General features: G+C 43.4%; 1 protein-coding gene across 7 annotated transcripts in view; it reads right to left on the bottom strand.

Moving 5' to 3' along the window:
* The window catches only part of GLT8D2 (glycosyltransferase 8 domain containing 2), a 47843-nt gene that overhangs the window by 19475 nt on the left and 8603 nt on the right, over positions 1-19765 (bottom strand). For all 7 annotated transcript variants that reach the window (XM_026499785.4, XM_048217922.2, XM_048217923.2 and 4 more), the window contains 4 exons: positions 19483-19644; positions 15799-16305; positions 4467-4513; positions 2256-2348 (listed from right to left, as the gene is read on the bottom strand). In XM_026499785.4, coding sequence (XP_026355570.1) covers positions 2256-2348; positions 4467-4485 — 112 coding nt within the window. In that variant the 5' untranslated portion in view covers positions 4486-4513; positions 15799-16305; positions 19483-19644. The remainder of the gene's footprint in view (positions 1-2255; positions 2349-4466; positions 4514-15798; positions 16306-19482; positions 19645-19765) is intronic.

The raw sequence follows: 19765 nt of genomic DNA, 5'->3' as shown, positions 1-19765 counted from the left end.
GACTGCATTCGAAGACAGAGCCTTTGAAGAGCAACTAAGTGAAAAATGAGGCCATTAGGCTAGGGCCTTAATCCACTATGATTGGTGTCCTTATAAGAAGAGGAAGGGACCCCAGAGATGTGAACACTCAGAAAAGGTCATCTGAGGACACAGGGAGAACTGTGAGCCCAGAAGAGAAGTCGGGAGAAACCAACGCTGCTGACACCTGGATCTTGGACTTCCAGCCTCCAGAGCTGTGAGGAAATAGATTTCTGTTGTTTGGGCCACCCGGTCTGTGGTACTTTGTTAAGGCAGCCCAGGTTGACTGATACAGATTTCCTAAAATTTGGTAATTTTGGAATTTTCTTAAAATTTCCTACTGTAGGTATAGGGTTCCATGATTTTTAGTAAATTGATAGAGTTGCACAACCTTCAATCAACACAATCCTACTTTAGAACATTTCCACCTTCCTGAAAAGTTCCTTAAACTGGGTTGTGGTCAATCCACTCCTGCTCCCAGCCCCAGCAACCATGGCTCTCTTTTCTGTCTCTATAGATTTACCTTTTCTAGAAATTTCTATATATGGAATGTATAATATGCGGGCTTTCAGGTCTGGCCTCTTTCATGTTGTATAATCTCTGTGAGGTTTATCCACAGGGAGCACATATTACTGTGTTCCTTTGTATTGTTGAAAAGGACTCCGTTGTGTCAATGCATTACATTTTATCTACTCACTAGTTGATTCACATGTGGATTGTTTCCAGTTTGCAGCTACAAAGAATAATGCCCTAGAAACATATGTATACATGTCTTTATGTGGAATCATTCTCTTTTCAGATGCTCTTCATGTTCATTTAGACTAGATTATCCATGTTTTGAACTGTTTTTTTTAATGAATTTTTTTTTTATATTAAGATAAGTCAGCTTTGTGAGAACAGGGACATTGTTTTTTCACTGTTGTATGTTCAGTGCCTAAGCTAGCTTAAGAAAAAAAGTGTGAATGAATGCACACAATGTACCAAAATATTAACTGTATTTGTCTTTAGCTGATAGAGCAAAAGGTAATATTTTTCTCTTCTGCATTTGCCATAATGTATGTGTTTGATTAATATAAAAATTAAATTATTTAAAAATAGGGGCATCTGTCTGGCTCAGTTGGAGGAGTGCACGACTCGATCTCAGTGTTGTGAGTTTGAGCCCCACACTGGGTATAAAGATTACTTAAAAATAAAATCTTTATAAATAGTATAATATAATATAATATAATATAATATAATATAATATAATATAATATACATGCTATCAGTGCTTCTTAATTTTTCTGTGGGTTGATTTTGTGTGTTCCGAGGTTGTGAAGGTACCTTTTCAAGCAATTCACCCCTTAGGGGGGAAACCGGGCTCCTCGGCACAGCTTAAAGAGGATATAGGGTCAACACAGGATCTTTTTGAAACTGAGAATTCTGAGGCTACTGCTGCACTGATGGGAATGAACCAGCAGGGAGAAGAGAGAAAAGGCAATTTTCATAATCAAAATTATTGAGAGACTCAAAGGATGGATGTAAAGCAAGCAACCCAAAGTGTAGTCCCAGAACCTAGTGTCACTGGGAGCTCATTAGAAATGCACATTCTCAGGTCTCACCCCAAATCTACTAATTCAGAATTTCTCAGGGTGGGTCCAAGTATTGTGTTTTAACAAACCCTAACTGTGATTCTTATATGTGATAAAGTTTGAGTAGCACTGATCATTCTAGAACATCACTGAAAAGTTGGCCTTGGGTCGATATTCTACAAGCAGGTCCTTGGGATCTGACCAAATTGTGGCTTCTCTCTTAACCCAGCTACTGAAAGGAATCGAAGGAATGTATTTAAACGACAGTCCTAGGTATCTCATCTTGACGGATTATATGCTTGTTTACCTGTCTCATTCTTTTTTTAAAATTCTTTTTATTGTGGTAAAAAACACATGCAACATATCATCTTCACCATTTTTAAGTGCGCAGCTCATTGTATTAAATACATTCACACTGTTGTACAACTCTCGCCACCGTCCATCCCCATAACTCTTATAAAACTTACAAGAGTTTTATAAACTCATCTTATAAAACTACAACTTATATCCATTAAGCAAGAACTCCCGATTCCCCCCCTCCCCCCCAGCCCCTGGCAACTGCCATCATACTTTCTTTCTGGATGATTTTGGCTGTCTGAGTACCTCATCTAAGAAGAATCACACAGTATTTGTCTTTTTGTGACTGGCTTATTTCAGTTAGCATACCTGTTTCATTCCTGAGCACAGTCTCCTTATGAACTTTCTTATACAGGATCCCACAGAGAGTCACAATCAGAAGGAAGAGCAACACCTGATTAACTGAAATAAAAACAGAAACACGTTCGCGTGTAACTTATCAAGCTGAAATTTGAGGACCGTTTAGAAGAGTCATAAGAGCAGATGCCTTCCCTGACACACATAGCAGTGGTGTGGACCTTTCTTTAAGCAGATCGCATGTGCAGTACAGGTTAACCTGGGATGCTGCGGGTGCTCAAGGATACGGAGATGTAGTTTAAGGAGCCTCCAGGGCTGCCCCCGGGCAGTCTGATGGCAGAGGTTGCAACCTTCGTGCCTTATGATGCTGCCTCCAGGGCCACTTCCTGTGCGTGAATACTTCGTTTCAGTTGATAGCCAACATTTATATAATGCTTGTGATGAGCCCGTGCTTCTTATGAGTACACGTTCTCAGCTATTATAACATAGCTGCTGCTCGGTTGATTCAACCATGGGTCAAGGATGACATACAGAAAATTCTTGCCCCGAGTAAGAAGCCAGAAGACCCAAATACTCTTCCAGTTCTAAGCATCCAGGACCATCTGTTCCAGAAGAGTTTCACTTGCCCTTGGGATCTGCTGAGAAGCTGAGTGACATAGGTCAGTGTTTTCCTAAAATGGGGCACATGCCATGTGATTGTACATGAGGGGTTTAGGACCTTCAGGATCATGGCATTGAGTAACATGAAATCACAGCATGAGAAATCAGTTTAATTTCAGGTGCAGGCAGGCAACGAAATCTACCCAGAATTGAATAACATTGTTCTAATCATACATATTTGTATAATCACCTTCTTTTTATAATAGGAGGTAGCTTATTCTAATTACAGTAAGGATATATACTTTCTATTGTAAAGTACACATAATTTTTTAAGTGAGTCAACTTAAAAAGTCATGCATAGGACAGAAGAAACACAACGATGAAAAATTGAGAAGGTGGGGCATGGCTCTACACGGAGCGCAAGTACCTGAAGTCTGGAAAATGTTGGTAGGAGAGGAAGGGGCTAGGATTACAAGTGAGATTCAAATCGTGTTTCTATCACCTCTTAGCTGTGTGGCTTTGGACACATTACTTAACCTCTCTGAGCTCAGTTGGCTCATCAGCTCCATGAGGATTGTAACTGGAATATTAATCATTGTCTCACATGGACGCTTTGAGAGTTAACAAAGGCAATGTAGGCCCAATCAGCACGTTACAATTGTTAATCTGTTATCATTTCCTACTTTTGTGCATCAAGGTATTTACATTTATTGGCCCCATACTGATCTATTTTCTGGCCCCTAGGCCTTTGTCTTCACATTTGCAAAAGGAAGGAGTCAGTCTCCAGGGATGTCTTCCAGAGATACATTCTGAGGCTCAATGATTCTCCAGCGCTGACATCCAGTTCTTTCTGCCTTTCTGGATTATCACATTCAGCCAGAGACAACCGGATATAGACCCAGTTTAAAACCAAACTACAGAGAAATAGAAGATAAGGAACAAAGTCCTGTAGTTTATCAATATGTCTGATTAACATTTACCTGCTCAGCCAGTTTGGGGAAGCAACTCAATGTCTACTACCACCTCTGTTTTTTGTTTTTTGTTTTGTTTTGTTTTTAGTATAATATGTCCTATGCAATATTTGGGATATACGGACACCAAAATATCATTCATAGTTAATCTGAAATTCATGTCTGACTGGATATCTTGTCTTTTCATCTGCTACATCAGGCAACTCTCCCCTGAGGCTAACAGTAACACAAGTGGATTACTGTGTTTCCTTCCCAGGTTAGATCTGCTAGATCGGAAATCAAGGGCAAATCCAGGTTTTGACGGGGTCTGAAGATTATATAATTTAAGATGACTCTTGAAGAACAGGAACACGAAATTACAACAGCTAAATTAAATAGAAGCATTAATATTTATTTAAAATGAGAAAATGAATTATATTTATAAGTTTTATAGAAATGTATGACCCCTCTCAGGACAAATCCATCTCTGGACAAAATACTTCACAACTTTCCACAGGCATCATCCTGAAATGATGATGCCAAGAATTGCCTGTGGGAAAACCACCCATGAAAAATCACAGAGGATTTTTTTTTAAGCCAAGATCTAGCATCAAAATAGTCCTTTAAAATATCTATTTTTAATAATCATGATGGCAAAAAGCTGTAATCTTACTTTTCCGTAACAAAGCCATGTGTGTTCACGCAGACAAAAACTGTGACCTGTGGATTGAAGAACAAAAATTTACTTAAAACAGAATCAACCCAAAAGTCATCATACAATGATTAAGGACCATGTCTTTGGTGTTCTGATATGTAGCAAACTGTGGCCTCATTCTTTACTAGAACTCTGGAAACATATTTCTTGAATGTATAGCTCCCCTCTTCCAATTAATTTCTCTGGCTATACAAACAGTACAAAGGGCGCCCAAGGGGTAATCTTTTGTCTTCAGGGTGTTTTGTTTTGTTTTGTTTTTGTTTCTGTTTTTACGTTCTCCAAAAATAGCCCTCTCAGCTCCCCAAGTTAGCAAGTCAGATGGTGCTAACTGAAGAAACATCACACAGAAGGTCTCCTTGATCTAAAATATCAACCCCATGCATATTTTCTGCTATTATAACTGCATTCCTTGACAAGGAAATTTTTACATCCTTAGGGACCCCTTGTGGGAACAGAACTATCCCTTACACTAAATCCAATCATTCATTCCATGAGTATTTTTTGAGATCCTACTAAAAGCCCAGCACTGTGCTATGTACTAGGGATGCACCAATGAACGAATCAGTCCCAGTCCCTATCATCATGGGGCTTTCAATCCTGAGGGCTAACAGATATTAAAATGTAACAAATAGGGGCGCCTGGGTGGCTCAGTCATTAAGCGTCTGCCTTCAGCTCAGGGCGTGATCCCAGGTCCTGGGATGGAGCCCCGCATCGGGCTCCTCCGCTGGGAGCCTGCTTCTTCCTCTCCCACTCCCCCTACTTGTGTTCCCTCTCTCGCTGGCTGTCTCTCTCTCTGTCAAATAAATAAATAAAATCTTTAAAAAATAAAATAAAATGTAACAAATAAAATAGTTAGATTATGGTAAGAGATATGAAGGAAACAACAGAGGTCCTAGGATAAAGATCAACAGAGTTGGGGAGTGTTTCAGGAAAAGAAATCAGGAAAAGCCTCACTGATGAGATGGCATTTGATCAGAAGGAAGAGCAGGAGCCAGAGGGGAGAACGCAGAAGGAAACAGCAAAGTGAAAAGGAAAGGAAAACAGCAGGTGCAAAGGCCCTGTGGCTAAAAAGAGCTCTGAGTATTCTAGGTTCAATGCAAGAGGTTCAATGTAGCTGGAATGGAGTGGACTAAAGAAAAGACTGGCCAGGTAAGACTGGAGACAAACTGTGGTGTCTTTAAAAGAGTTTAGATTTTATTTCAAATGCATGCAACTCCCTCCATCAGTTTTTGTCTTCATTAAAGCCCCCAAAGCAATGTTTTCAAACATTCCCACAGAAATTCTGATGGTAAAGGAGAGTAAACACTCAAAGTCATTCATAATGAGCTCTAAAATACAAGTTTCTTGCATTACCTTCAGATTCTTGTGAAGTGTACAAGAATAAGGAAAAATAATGACTCCTTTCATTGTTAGCAGAGGTCCCCTCAGAGCGAAAACTCTTTGTTATCATGAAGTCAAAGTCTTCCATGCATGGATGGGGTGGGCAGGGATGAGAGCAAGGACATGGTAAATGGGTCCAAGTAAATGATGAACTGGAATCTTGGGGTTAGTAGCAGCCCAAGAACAGTATGTGGGGAGGAGAAAGATCCTGTTGCAGGGGCTGCCACTTGCTCATGAGAACTTCTTTCCTTGTGACAGGTGGCCCCCAGGGACTTTTCAAGAACTGGGAGGCCCAATATTCAGTCCACAGTCTTCTGCCATGCTCTGCAGCTTCTACCCCCCACCCTACCTCCACCCTGCTTTCCCCCCAGGATCTAAAGTCATGCATCAATGTGTTCGGGGGAAATCAAGGAAAGGGGGTCCTTGTTGGACATGGAGAACAGTGGACAGAGGCAACTAAGAAAAACTGCTGTGGGCACTTTAAATGTAAGGAACGTAAGCCACTAGGAAGTCATGGGAATTTGGGAGGGGATACTGGATGGGGGAGAGGTGAGTGCATTTTACAGGAATCTCCAAATCCATGGCTGCTGGCAGAAATCTTAACCTTTTTTGAGACATAAATCTCAAAAGTCTGCTGAAGCCCATAGACCTCTTTCTAGAATAATGTTTTTTAAAGCTTAAAAAATGTATTGTATTACAAAGAAAACCAATTACAGAATTTTAAAGAAAAGGAAGCCATCAACACATTGGAGAAAAAAACTCCAAGTTCATGACATAGTATATATACTTCTTTATTAAGTAGCAACTATTAGCAAGTGTAATAGTTACAGTCAGTTGAGGTAGTGGGGAGCTTTAAAGAAGTGGGAGATCCCTGAACAACTGTAACGTGGCATGAAAATATCTGATTTCTTCAGGGGATGATGGCACAGGTATACAGTAACTTCTGTGATTTGTCGCCTACATTCACAATTGAAAGAAGCCCTTAGTTCCAGGTAGAGGCTAGTGAAAGTGAAGATTTTTTCTAGGTGCGCCTAAGAGGCTCAGTCGGTTAAATGACAGGCTCTTGATTTCAGCTCAGGTCATGATCTCAGGGTCCTGGGCTTCTGCTCAGGGGGGAGCCTGCTTGAGATTCTCTCTCCCTTTGCCCCTCCTGCTCCACCTCCCCACCCCTGCCCCAGCCTCCACTCCCAACCCCACCTTGCACATGCTGGTGCGCTCCCTCTCCCTCCCTCTTTAAAAAAAAAAGAAGTTTTTTTTCACATCTAAGTACGTGAAATCCTGTAGAATGAATCGATGGACACTTAGGCAGTCTGTGTACCCCGGATTAAAGGTTAGACCCCCTGGGCTTGGTAAACTCAACTGCCATTTGGATCAAGACAATGTTTTCGCTCTTCTAACATCTAGAAAAACTGCTGCTCTAGGAGGATATGCCAGATTTGTCCTGAGCGTTTTCACAGGCCCAGGTTTACTATGTGACACTCCAGGTGACAGGCAGGTGAGGCCCCAGGCAAACTTCAGACAGGCGCAGGCTGACTTTCAGGGGGACTGCCAGAGACAGGAGTGCAAATGGAAAAGAAAGCCCTCCAAGGAAGGCTGGAGGGATGCCAGAGACAGACTCGGGATAAGATTTCCTATTTTGCACTATTGGCCTATTAAAGGTCATCAAAATGGCCACCTTTGCAACTTCATATGGACCGATGTTGAAAAGTCCTCTGCCTCTACATTGAAGATTACAGAAGATAAAGAAGGGGCCAGGATCCAAAACAGAGGGAGACTTTCACTTATTAGTCCTACGGGGCTTATCCTGCACTTATTTAATACCCAACACGACCCTCCGCACCAAACAATTAAAATGGGTCCCAGGTATAAACGGCTGGAACAAACCCAACTGATAGGTTCTAATAAACAGACTCGGCACCTATCGAATGTTGAATCACGTGGAAGTATTATCTATTCAAAGACAGTTAAGTTCCAGAGAGCCTAAGCATGCGCGCACACGCGCGCACACACACACACACACACACACACACACACACACACAGATGCTATCCGGCCAACTTTTTACACAGAGCCCTTGGCTTTGCATGAAGACAAATTCAGGGCAAATTCTAAGAGGCCTATCAACCAGATATATTCCAGGAACAACATCTTTTAACAGGAGAGGCCAACTGCTTCTTCAGAGAATAAAGAACTGGCCTATGAGTACTGTTTTTCTGCCAAGACATTTGATACATGTTGACAAGGTGATTTCTTGGTGGTCTTCGGGATTTCCATAAATTTCATATGGCCAACTTCCATAATTAGAAAGAGTGCTTCACCCAGAGAAACACAAATTGTGTTTCAGTATACCTGGTGGTTTTGGTTTCTTTTTTTAAAAATAGGCTTCCTTTCTGTGACACAAGTTAGTTATTAAAGGCACAGTATCTGTTCAAAATTTGATGAGTTGAATTTCAAATATTTACACGTAGAATTCACTTTTCTGGTTATATCATTCTGTATATTTTAACACATGCATAAATTCTTGTACTAAGAATTTATTGTATCTTATACAACAAATGGAATAGAGAACAATTCCAACACCTCCGAAGAATTCTCTCGTGCTACCCTTTTGCAAGCAGACCCTGCCCAACACCTAGCCCCTAGAAAACACCGATCTGTTCTCTGTCCCAATAGTTTGGCCATTTCTAGAAGGCCATATAAACGGGATCATGCAGCACACAATCTTTTGAGACCCTCATCTTCACTTAAAATGATGTATTTGGGATTCGCACTTGTTATTGAGTGTGTCAATAGCTTTTCCCTTTATCATTGTTTAGTATTCCGTTGTGTGGGTGTGCCACAGTTAACCCATTCTCCTACTGAAGGACATCTGAGTTATTTTCTGTGTTCCATGATTATGAATAAAGCTTCTGTAAACACTTGTTTACAGGTTTCTGTGTGATTTTCAGTTTTCAGTTGTCTATGTTAAATACTTAGAAATCAGGGGCGCCTGGGTAGCTCAGCCTTTAAGCGTCTGCCTCCGCTCAGCGCGGGATCCCAGGGTTCTGGAATCGAGCCCCGCATCGGGCTCCCTGCTCTGCTGGGAGCCCGCTTCTTCCTCTCCCACTCCCCCTGTTTGTGTTCCCTCTCTCGCTGGCTGTCTCTCTCTCTAATAAATAAATAAAATCTTTAAATTAATTAATTAATTAATACTTAGAAATCAGATTGTGGGGTCATTCGGTAGATGTGTATTTAACTTCATAAGAAACTGCTTATCTAAATAAAGAAAATCTTTTAAAAAAGCCAGGGCAGGAGGGGTGGACACCTGGGTGGCTCAGTTGGTTAAGCATCTGCCTTCAGCTCAGGTCATGATCCCAGGGTCCTGGGATCAAGCCTGCATGGGGCTCCCTGCTCAGCAGGGATTCTGCTTCTCCCTCCCTCTGCTGTTATGTTCTCACTTGCTCTCTCGCTCTCTCCCTCTCAAATTAAAAAAAAAAAAAAATCTTTTAAAAAAGAAAGAAACAAAGAGTGTGGGCATTTAAAAAAAATAAATAACAATTTGTCTTGAAAACCCAAAGTTTATTTTAAAATTAAGTTGATCCCTCCTCATTATGGTCCTTCAAAGGAACTTCTAAACTTGACATTTGACTGGAGGCAGCAGTCAGCAAACAGGGAATACTAACCTTTAGAAACCAGCAGCATGACAGAGAGAGCCTCCGGGAGGCAGCACAAAAGGCTGAGATGTCATAGTGCCCCAGGGCTCCCTCACGAATCCAAGGGTTGTGAGAACTTGTTGGCAGTGATCTTGGGAAACTCTTCCATAGGAAACTCTTTAATTCACTGTAAAGAACCAGCTACAACATCCCTTTTATTTCCCCAGGCTCTAGACTTAGGCTACCTCTGCACTGGCCCCCTCTCCTCTTCCCCTCTCGCACCCGGAAGACAATTGAGTCAAAGCAGCACATTACTTAGGACTCTGGATATTGACTTTAGCTACTTTCATCCACTTATGATTTTAGATGATATGCATTCAGCTGACTCTTTGAGATGATGCAAGCTTAGAATGGTCTCTGGCCACATGTCCCTTTTTCCCCACTCCATGAAGGAAGGCCATCTAGCACCACAAGAGAGAATGAGGGGAAGGGCAAAAGGATCTGAGACTGAGTCCCTGATGCCAGCTCGACCCTGGGAATCCCCATTAGCCAAACCAATCAATTCCCCTTTCTTCCTTAAATTGATTGAAATGACATTTTCTTGCAAACAAGAGTCCTTATAAATACACTCCCTGTGGCCAGAATCGTGTACACCTGCAGGGAGAGTTTTGCAGGGCTAGAGAATAATTCCAGCTATCATTTATTGCATGTTTAATTTGCACCCAGCCCTATGCTGACCAGGTTCGTCATCTCCTTTCATTCTTACAATACTTTCAGGCAGATATCTCACCATCTCCAGGTTTCAAATGAGAAAATTGTGGCTCAGAGAGGTTCAGTAACTTGCTCAAAATCACACAGCTACTAAATGGCAGAGCAGGGATGTGAAATGAGGGCCCTCTGACTTCAACGCCCATGCTCTTGAAGCGCAAGGAGCTGGAGGGCTTGACAGGCCATTCTGGCTGCCCCAGGACGCAGGGGAGTCGGGCTCCAGGTAAGAGATGACCCTGTGTGTTGATGGAGTGTCAGTCAAGTTTGGTCAGCTTGCCCCTGAGTGCTCGGTGACTGTAACTACTGAGATCATGCCAGAAGCAGAGAGAAAGTGCTGACTAGTTCGAGATGGGGGCTCACCTTTTCCCTGTCCAGCCTGTTGCCAACTTGAAAATCCCTTTAAGACAAAACAAGAGGCTCCAGGAAACTGACAACAGCACGTCTCATTGCAAGGCACAGCAGCGGTGAGCCAAGGAGAGAAATTCCTGAAGCACCCTCTCGGAGGAAACTTTCTGAGCAGCTTTCAGAATATAAGGCAGGAGTGGAGTCCTGGAGAAGCATGGCCTTCCCAAAGAAAGCCTGTTATATTTAATTTTTTGAAAATATGAAATTATAAAGATTTGGCATCCTCTCCCTCTTCACAGCTGCATCTCCTGTCTGATGGTGGCACTTTCTGTGTAAGCTGCTGTAAGTTGCTGTCCTGCTACTTGCAGTCAAAAGCATTCTAATAGATTAAGGAGGTGCTCGAGAAATGTTTGCAGCTCCTAGATACTAGCTCATGATGTGGATTTGGTAGTGGGATCAGACTTGTAAAGAGATAGAAAACCGATAGAGGAAGTCAGGGACACGTGCTGCAGGAAACAGTTGGGGGATGTCCTAAGACCCTATAGAATAAGAGGCAGAGACCTGGGGCCACAAGAAATGGGACTGTTTGGGGCAGAGCCTGGGAGAGCATCTTGTGAGTTAACAGCTCCTGCATGTAAAAAATGCTTTCTTGCCTCTGAGCTTTGGTTCATGCAGTCCTTTCTACCTGGAATGCCCTTTCCCCTTCTCTTTCCCCAGTAAACTGTCACTTGTTCCTTCAAGACTTAATTCAGGCATTACCTCCTTCAGGAAGTCTTACCTGATTACCCTGCCTGAGTACTCCCCTGATCTCCATTCCTATCCCTATCCCTGCACTCAGAACACTGTTCTAGTATCATGGGTATGCCCGTCTTCTCCCCTAAATCATGAGATGACTGGGGACAGGCACTGTGGCTTGCCCACCTCTGTGTGCCTCAATAAATGTGTGTGGAATGAATGATGAGAAAGAGGGGAGAAGAAGAAAGGAAACAAGGCTCTTGTTCTGTTCCTCAATCCCAGGAAGAAAAGGGGCAGCATACCATTACTCAGGAAAAAGGCCAGAAGGAGGGGGCTGTGGATCTAGTCCAGGAATAAAAGCAGACGGCCCTGGTCTTTTTGTTAGCCTTTTTCTGACCATCAATACAAGAAGGCCCAGGAACTGTGTTCCCTGCGCTTTTGTAAGCTTTCTTAGGCTGAGTGACTCCTGTGTGGTGGCTTCTCTGCAGTCATAAATAGCCAAGCCTTTGGCATTGAAGAGCCCATGGGCTTGTCTTCAAGACAGGAAGAAAGATGGAGCCTCGAAGCCAGTGTTGGAGAGAAGGATTCCTTAGGCAAGGCACTGGGGGGGGGGGGGGGGGTGGCACCTTCAAAGAGCAGAGGAAAGAAGGCTGAGGTCCCGGGGTCTGTGACTAGGAAGAAACGAGGAGTTTAGAGAATTGGTCCGGACCTAAGAAATGACCGTTAAGTTTAAAAATGGGTCCCTGAAAACCTTACACAGGGAGCTATTTAACCAGATGCCAAAGGGTTCAGGCCTATGGCCAAATCTGGAAAGAATGCTTTAAGACCTGGCAGTGGCTAAGTGACTTAGCTCTGCCTTGGAAGAAAAGGCAAAAATGGCAAGAACTCCAGAAAAATATTTAAAAAATCAGAGCCCCTAAGTTTTAGTCTACATGCCAACTCTAATCAGTGGGTAGGGGCTTTCGGTATTGCTAAATTGAGACGGAATCTAAAGCTATCACCAGAGTTGGTTAAAGAGAAAGGAAAAGAAAAGAAAAGAAAAGAAAAGAAAAGAAAAGAAAAGAAAAGAAAAGAAAAGAAAGAGCTCTGATTGATTAATCCTGTCTGCTATGGGTTTAGGTAAGGAGGAATAGGAAAGAACCTGGAAATCAGAATGAAAGATAAAAGAGGGGGCTCTTTTTTTTTTTTTTTTTTTTTTTGAGAGAAGAGAGAGCACAAGCCAGGGAGGAGAGGCAGAGGGAAAAGCAGACTCCCTGCTGAGTAGGAAGGCTCACATGGGGTTCAATCCCAGGACGTGGTGCTCAATCCCAGGACCCCAGGATCATGACTTGAGCCAAAGGCAGACGCTTAAACGACTGAGCCACCCAGGTTCCCAAGAGGGGACTCCTTAAAGATATTATTGAGTGACTTAAATCTGGCAGGCCTGTACCTGAGTGGAAATATCATGGCCTTTGTCATTAAAAAGAGTTGACTTTCAATCCTCGTTCTGTCCCATTTCTTAGCCATGCAAGCCTGGGCAATTTACAAAACCCAATGAGTAAAATGGGGCTGTGCTGCCGATTTAATTAAATAGCCTATAATAATAATAGGTAACATTTACGTAGCAATTTCTATGTGACAGGCATTGTTTTATGACCTTTACATGCATTCACTAATTCAATTCTCACAACAACCCATAAAGTTACTATCCCTGATTTACCCATGAGGAAACTTCAAGTTCAGGGAGCGTGACACAATTAACGAGTGGCAGAGCTTCCCACCCAGGCAGTCTGGCTCTGAGTTCTCGTTCTTAACCATCTTAATAGACACTGAAGCCAACCACTTTCCACTGCTGATTGCAATCATTATGTGTCAAGCAACTGACATAAGCTCTGTGATTAAACTTCCCTCCATAAGACTTGCACCCTGCAGTTTGCACACGCATGAAACATTTTACAGAGCACTGCGTCTTAAACCATGCGAGCTACGGAGTCATAAACAGGACAAGAGCATGCGTTCACCTGAAGAAAGGAGAAAGAAGGACAAAATCAGGACTCGGGAATTTGGTCTCTCACGAAACATCTCTGACCTTTTTACTTTTTGCTCTAGCACGAATGGTTTACTCAAGATCCACCAAAATACACAGGACAGAGAAGCCTGATGAGGCAGTCTTCGCCTGGAGGACCTGCTCTGCTTTCTCCTGTGTTGGAATGAAGCATTCTTTCACAGAATGGTTGCAGAGCAGGTGCCAACCAACTATGGGCCCTGCATCAAATCCTGCCCATTTCTTCTAAGTCGAGTTTTATTGGAACGTAGCTAGGTTTATTCTTTGACCTTTGGTCTCCGGCTTGTCTCACACTACGACAGCAGATCTGAGTAGGTGCAAAACAGACCATATGGCTTGCACAGCCACCAATCTGGCCCTTTGCACAAAAACTGCTGATCCCAGCTGTCCACTTTAGGCCAGATTTTCTATATATCAATATGGCACAGGTGATCATCTCATGTCCTTAACTAGGAAAGGAAGAACACCACATCCCCTTGGGTGTTTGCTAGGGGAGGTATGAAATACCATGTCTGTAAGAGGAACCAAAATGAAAACAAATGTGGCCAGAATAGGATACAGCAAAGTGTGGGGCGCCTGGGTGGTGCAGTCGTTGGGCGTCTGCCTTCGGCTCAGGGCGTGATCCCGGCGTTATGGGATTGAGCCCCACATCAGGCTCCTCTGCTATGAGCCTGCTTCTTCCTCTCCCACTCCCCCTGCTTGTGTTCCCTCTCTCGCTGGCTGTCTCTATCTCTGTCAAATAAATAAATTAAAAAAAAAAAAAGGATACAGCAAAGTGTGCTCTGAGAAAGGCTAATCAACGTTATGTGATAAAACAGTTCTGGGGTCCACCGGGAACTTTGGTGGTTTAACAACCTTAAGCAGATTTCTCTACTGCAGGACTTCTCAGAACCTTTAAAATGCCATTATGCCTTGAGATCTCTCAGAGGGTGATATGGTTCACAGAACATATTTTCCCCATGGGCCTATGTTCTTCAGAACAGTCTTTGTGAAATGCTGAAATAAAGGAAGTATTTAGAATCATGCTCCCTGGGAACTAGAAATGAAAACTATGTGAACTGTGGCTTAATGAGCATGTCTTTCTCTCAGCAAGGAAAGAGAACGAAGAAGAAATAAAAAGAGCCAGGGTGGAAAAAAAAGAAAAAGAAAAAAGAAAAAGAGGGGTTTGAGGAGAAGGAAGGAAGAAAGCAGCTCCCTGGAGAAATAACATGGGAGGAGCTGAGGAACACTTGGAGGACTGGACTATCAGAGGGAACAATGTGCCAAAGGCTGGCCTGCTACCCAACGCAGGATGTGGGGCCACGTCCATCATCACCATGGTCATCGTCGGCACCACCAGGGGCCTCACTACTCTGCAGATCCTGCATTATGTCCTTTAGACCTACAATGTCACTTCATTCCCACTTTACAGATGAGGAAATAGAGGCACAGACAAGTAAGTAGTCAGAGTCAAAGCTTATAAAGGCTGTTAGTGGCAATGCATAGACTGAACTCTGTGATCTGGCCCCAGAGCCCATGTTCTCACCACCACACTGCAGTGCTCTGCTTGTACCTGTATTCGACAGAGGGCTAAGCACAAACAGGATTCCGTAAAGAAATGCGACACGAAGCCATTTGGAGGAAAAGACAAAACAAACCAAGCAATGTCACTTTGCTAACTGACTACACAGGGAGCCAAACAGCTAGAGACTGCTTCCGCCCCCCCCCCCCAGGACAGCCAGATGTTTAGATAGCATCATGTTTTCTTTCTCTCCCTCTTTTTACTCTTGTGTTAACTATTCCTTCTTAACTCACATCAGAAGTTATCTGTCAGGCTTATCCGAGGTACTACATTTACTCCTGAAGTGAACGTAAGATAGTTTTTGAACATTAAGAAAGCATTTTCAACCCAAACACAACAACTAATATATTTATAAGCATCATTTAGAGTTCCACACTACTAATTTTTTTTTCAGGTTCTGAAAACATGAATCACAGCTCAATTAAATCTTTCGTGGCTCAGAAATGTACCTGCATTTAAATACTCGCATTTATCTGACTCATTTATCTAGCTCACCGCTGACTTCCATGCTTAAAGTATGATGAAAATAATAAATCACACTGCTCAGGGGAGTTAAAACCAGGTTGGGAAAAGCAGTCCAGAATGTGAAAAACTTGCACAGAGTATTCTGGATTTGCTACAATGGCAAAAAAAAAGGTGGGGGGGAAGAAAAATGGTTGCCTCGGCATGCTACGAACATTGGCTGGGAGCTCCTGAAGGCAAAGTTCATGTGGGACAATCCGCCTCTGACTTGCGTTCTTGAATCTGCGGCAAAGCAGAGGGCTGCTGCAGGCGGGCCAGGGTAGAATGGAAGGGCTGCCACATTGCTCGTCAATTTCTGTTTACCTGGTGAAGGGTGAGGGCAGGGCTTTGGGCTCCTCCGTCCAGAAGAGCTGTAGGGCAGAGCGTTCAACTCCTGGCTGGCCCGGGGCTGCTGCCCTTCACGCGGCTTCGGCTGCTTCTAAGATCCCATTGGAAAGCCCAAAGGGCTGGAGAGCCCCAAGGCCAATATCACATTTCCAAGAGAGTATTCCTCCCCCTGCCTCCAACCCCCCCCCTTTGCTTGCGTTGACTTTGGAGAGGCTCGGGTTTCTTCCACTCCTGCGCGGAGCAGCTGGGAGAGCTGGGAATCAGGCGTTGCGCTGGCTGCCGGGGTGAGGCGGCCCCTGAAACCACTTCCAGATGTGCTTGGCAGGCTGGCTCGCATGGCCAGACTTCCTCTGGCATCCTCCTCCAGCAGTCTGCGTGCAAATCACTTCGAAAACAAGGCAGCTCTGGCAGAAAAGATTCAAAACCGGAGAAAAGCAAATACTTGGCGGTGGCTTTCCACCACATGTGGGGTCTAAGGTGAACCTGTAAAGAGCAGAAGTGGAAAAATGGAGTTCATACTGATTTTCAGAATCTCATCAGAGCCACTAGTTTCTCCTGAAATCCCCCAGTCATTAAAATGCTGTGGTCCCCAAATGAAAGCCCAGCTAACAGCTATGGTCTCATTTTGCCAAGGCAATGATAGCAATAGGAGTTTGAAGATGATGTGTTTTGAGCCTGAGCATGGAAAGGAATCAGGCAGGGAATCAACCCCACCCAGCTCTGAGCTGTTCTGTTTTTGCTATTGATTCTCAGAAACCCAGGAAATGGTGCCAGCACTTTGCCTTGGGACCATGGAATTTATTTCTGCAACCTCTCTCCTTAGTTCCTATAAGGAAATGAGGACCCCTTTGCTCACTGGCTCTTTCTAAAGTGGTGCTTCCCAATAGAAATATAATGTAGGCCACCCCATAATTGTAAATTTCCTAGTAGTCACCTTAAGATAAGTACAAAGACCTAAGATAAGTACCAGCCTGGCCGGTTCAGTCAGAAGAGCGTTCAGGTCGTGAGTTTGAGCTCCACATTGGGTATAGAGATTACTTAAACAAACAAACAAACAAACAAACAAACAAAAGAGAAGGGTCCCTGGGTGGCTCAGTCAGTTAAGGGTCTGCCTTTGGCTTAGGTCATGATCTCAGGATCCTGGGATCGAGCCCTGTATCCGGCTCCCTGCTCAGCAGGGAGTCTGTTTCTCCCTCTCCCTCTGCTCTCCCTGCTTGTGCTTTCTCTTGCTCTCTGTCAAATAAATAAATAAAATCTTTAAAAAGAGAGAGAGAGAATAATCATGTGTCAGGCACTGGGCTGAGCATTAAAAAAAAGGTAAGTACAGGGGCGCCTGGGTGGCACAGCTGTTAAGCTTCTGCCTTCAGCTCAGGGCGTGATCCCGGTGTTCTGGGATCAAGCCCCACATCAGGCTCCTCCGCTGTGAGCCTGCTTCTTCCTCTCCAACTCCCCCTGCTTGTGTTCCCTCTCTCGCTGGCTGTCTCTATGTTTGTCGAATAAATAAATAAAATCTAAAAAAAAAAAAAAAAAAGGTAAGTACAAAGAGGTAAAATTCATTTTAATGATATATTTTATTTAACCCTATACAAAATATGATTTCAATACATAATTAATATAAAATATTACTAACAAGATATTTTACATTCTTTTTTGTGTTAAGTCTGAAGTCTGGTATGTACCTTATACTTGCAGCACATCTCAATTCAAACACTAAATTTCATCTGCAACAATTGATATGTATTTAGATTTCATATAATTTATAGTTTAAAAATTGGGCTCACATACTCAGGTTGTTCCAAGCATTCTTAAAAGCTTGCCAATAACTGAATCAAGCATCAGTTTTTCAACTTAAATTCATTAACACTAAGTAAAATTTAAAAGCCAGTTCCTCGGTTGTACTAGTCACATTTTAAATGCTCGATAGCCAGTGTGCCTAGTGGCTACGGTGTTGAATGGTGCAGCTCTAAAGGGTTTAGCGGGTTTGTTTATTTGTTTTTTCACACTTGAACTTGGAGACTGGGAGTATCTGGAATAGCTTCCTTTTGTGTAGAACTCTGAACATTGACAAAGCATTTTCACATCTTCTATTTCATTTTCTTCTCATAACATACCTGTTAGGTAAGTTGAACAGAGATGTTGTTCGCTCCAATTTGCAGATCAGCAAACTGAGGTTTTTTTGAGAATGTTGAAGTCCCAAGTTCCCAAAGCAAGTTGGTGATGAAGCCCGGACTGAAATTCCCATTGGCACTTCTCATCTGTTTCTTACTTGAGGCATGCTTCAAATACTAGGATTTTTGGCTACGACTCTAAGGGTGAAACTGCATCCAGGGCTTTTGCATTCTTTACTTGGCTGGCCTTCAGCATCCAGGCACGGTTTGTATGGAGTTACCCACTGCCCTGGCGGTGTTCCCTTACACACCACTATCCTAAAGCAAGTATGCGATCCAGTAAGTACGCCGCTTTTCTTGGGAGCAGGCTTGCCATTATGCTATTCCTCTTTTCTCTTTACTCCCAGAAGGTGTACTCAGTTTTAAAGCACGACTTTACCCAGTGTGTTAGCTAACAGACATAGTTGTAATGTCTTTCTCTCTGGTTGTGGCAGGCCCATTTGATCCACGTGGGAAGTGAGAAGGTTCAATGAAAGCACTGAGTACTGCACTCTGAGCACTCCTGCTCCAGTCCTCATGGCCCTCACATGAGCAAAAATACAACATTTCCTGTCCTTCTAGAATCACGTGCTGTCAGGAGCAGCGGGACAGTCAGTTAGACATGTCCCAAAGCATGGTGGTGGGAAGCCCTCCAAGCTGACTCCTGCCTACTCCAGTTTCCTCCAAAGACCGGGTTTGCTGCCCCTTGACATCTCTCATCTACTTAGCAGAATGCCTGACCCAGTGTGAAAGCTGGTGACTAAGCAGGTTCAGAGATATGACAACCAAAGTACCCCAGGGGCTGTGGGCCTCCCAACTGAAATAATAATTATGTTATTTTCATAGACTCTGCTTGCTCTTCATATTGGCTTCCATCGGGACCCAAATCCCTCTGCTCAATGCCCTACTGTCTCCAACTTGGGATTCCCTCGCCTTTATTTCTAGTGGGACACGTTCTAAGGATGCAGGGGGCTTATTAGCTATGACCTAGATTTCCTTATTGTGTGCACAGGCTCTTCCCCAGGGGAGAAATGAGAACAGAAAGAGACGCAGGTTTTAAGGGACACTCCGAGAAGTACAGTGGCTACCAGCATGAGCTCTGGGGACAGATAGACAGACCCAGCTGTTAGCTCAGACATTATACTGAACACATCACTCAAAACCACGCAGCTGTGGTTTCTGCAGCTATAGAGTGGGAAGCCTCCTGGTGAGGGTTCGAAGATATCATGCATGTAAAGCATTCAATAAGGGCTCAATACATGGAAGTTATCAGTGTCATCCCCCTTATCTGCAGGGAGTCTGTTCCCAGACCCGCAGTGGGTGCCTGAAACCATGGATAGCTCCAAAACCCCTTATATACTGTTTTCTTGCTACACATATATACCGATAATAAAGTATAATTTATACATTAGGCAACAATAATGATAAAATAGAACACTTATAACAATATACTGTAATAAAAGCTATGTGCATGTGGTCTCTCTCTCAAAAGACCTCATTGTTCTGTACTCACCCTCCTTCTTGTGAGGATGTGAGATGACAAAATGCCTGTGTGATGAGACGAAGCGGATGAAGCGACATGAGTGACGCAGGCGTGGTGACGTGGTGTTCGGCTACCTCGTCTTCTGACCATCCATCCTCAGAGGGGGGACCGTCCACTTCCCGACTCTGTTGACTGAGGGTAACAGAAACCTCAGAAAGCAAAACTGCAGATAAGGGCGGACCACTGTATTTTTACTGTTGAATGAAAACACCCCTAGTTCAAAGTATGAACTGCGGAAAGGACTCAGAACAGT

The sequence above is a fragment of the Ursus arctos genome, unplaced genomic scaffold (genome assembly GCF_023065955.2).
Source record: "Ursus arctos isolate Adak ecotype North America unplaced genomic scaffold, UrsArc2.0 scaffold_21, whole genome shotgun sequence".
In the NCBI taxonomy this organism is placed as follows: Eukaryota; Metazoa; Chordata; class Mammalia; order Carnivora; family Ursidae; genus Ursus; species Ursus arctos.
The sequence above is the reverse complement of the archived record's forward strand: the minus strand, read 5'-3'. Positions and strand labels throughout refer to the sequence as shown.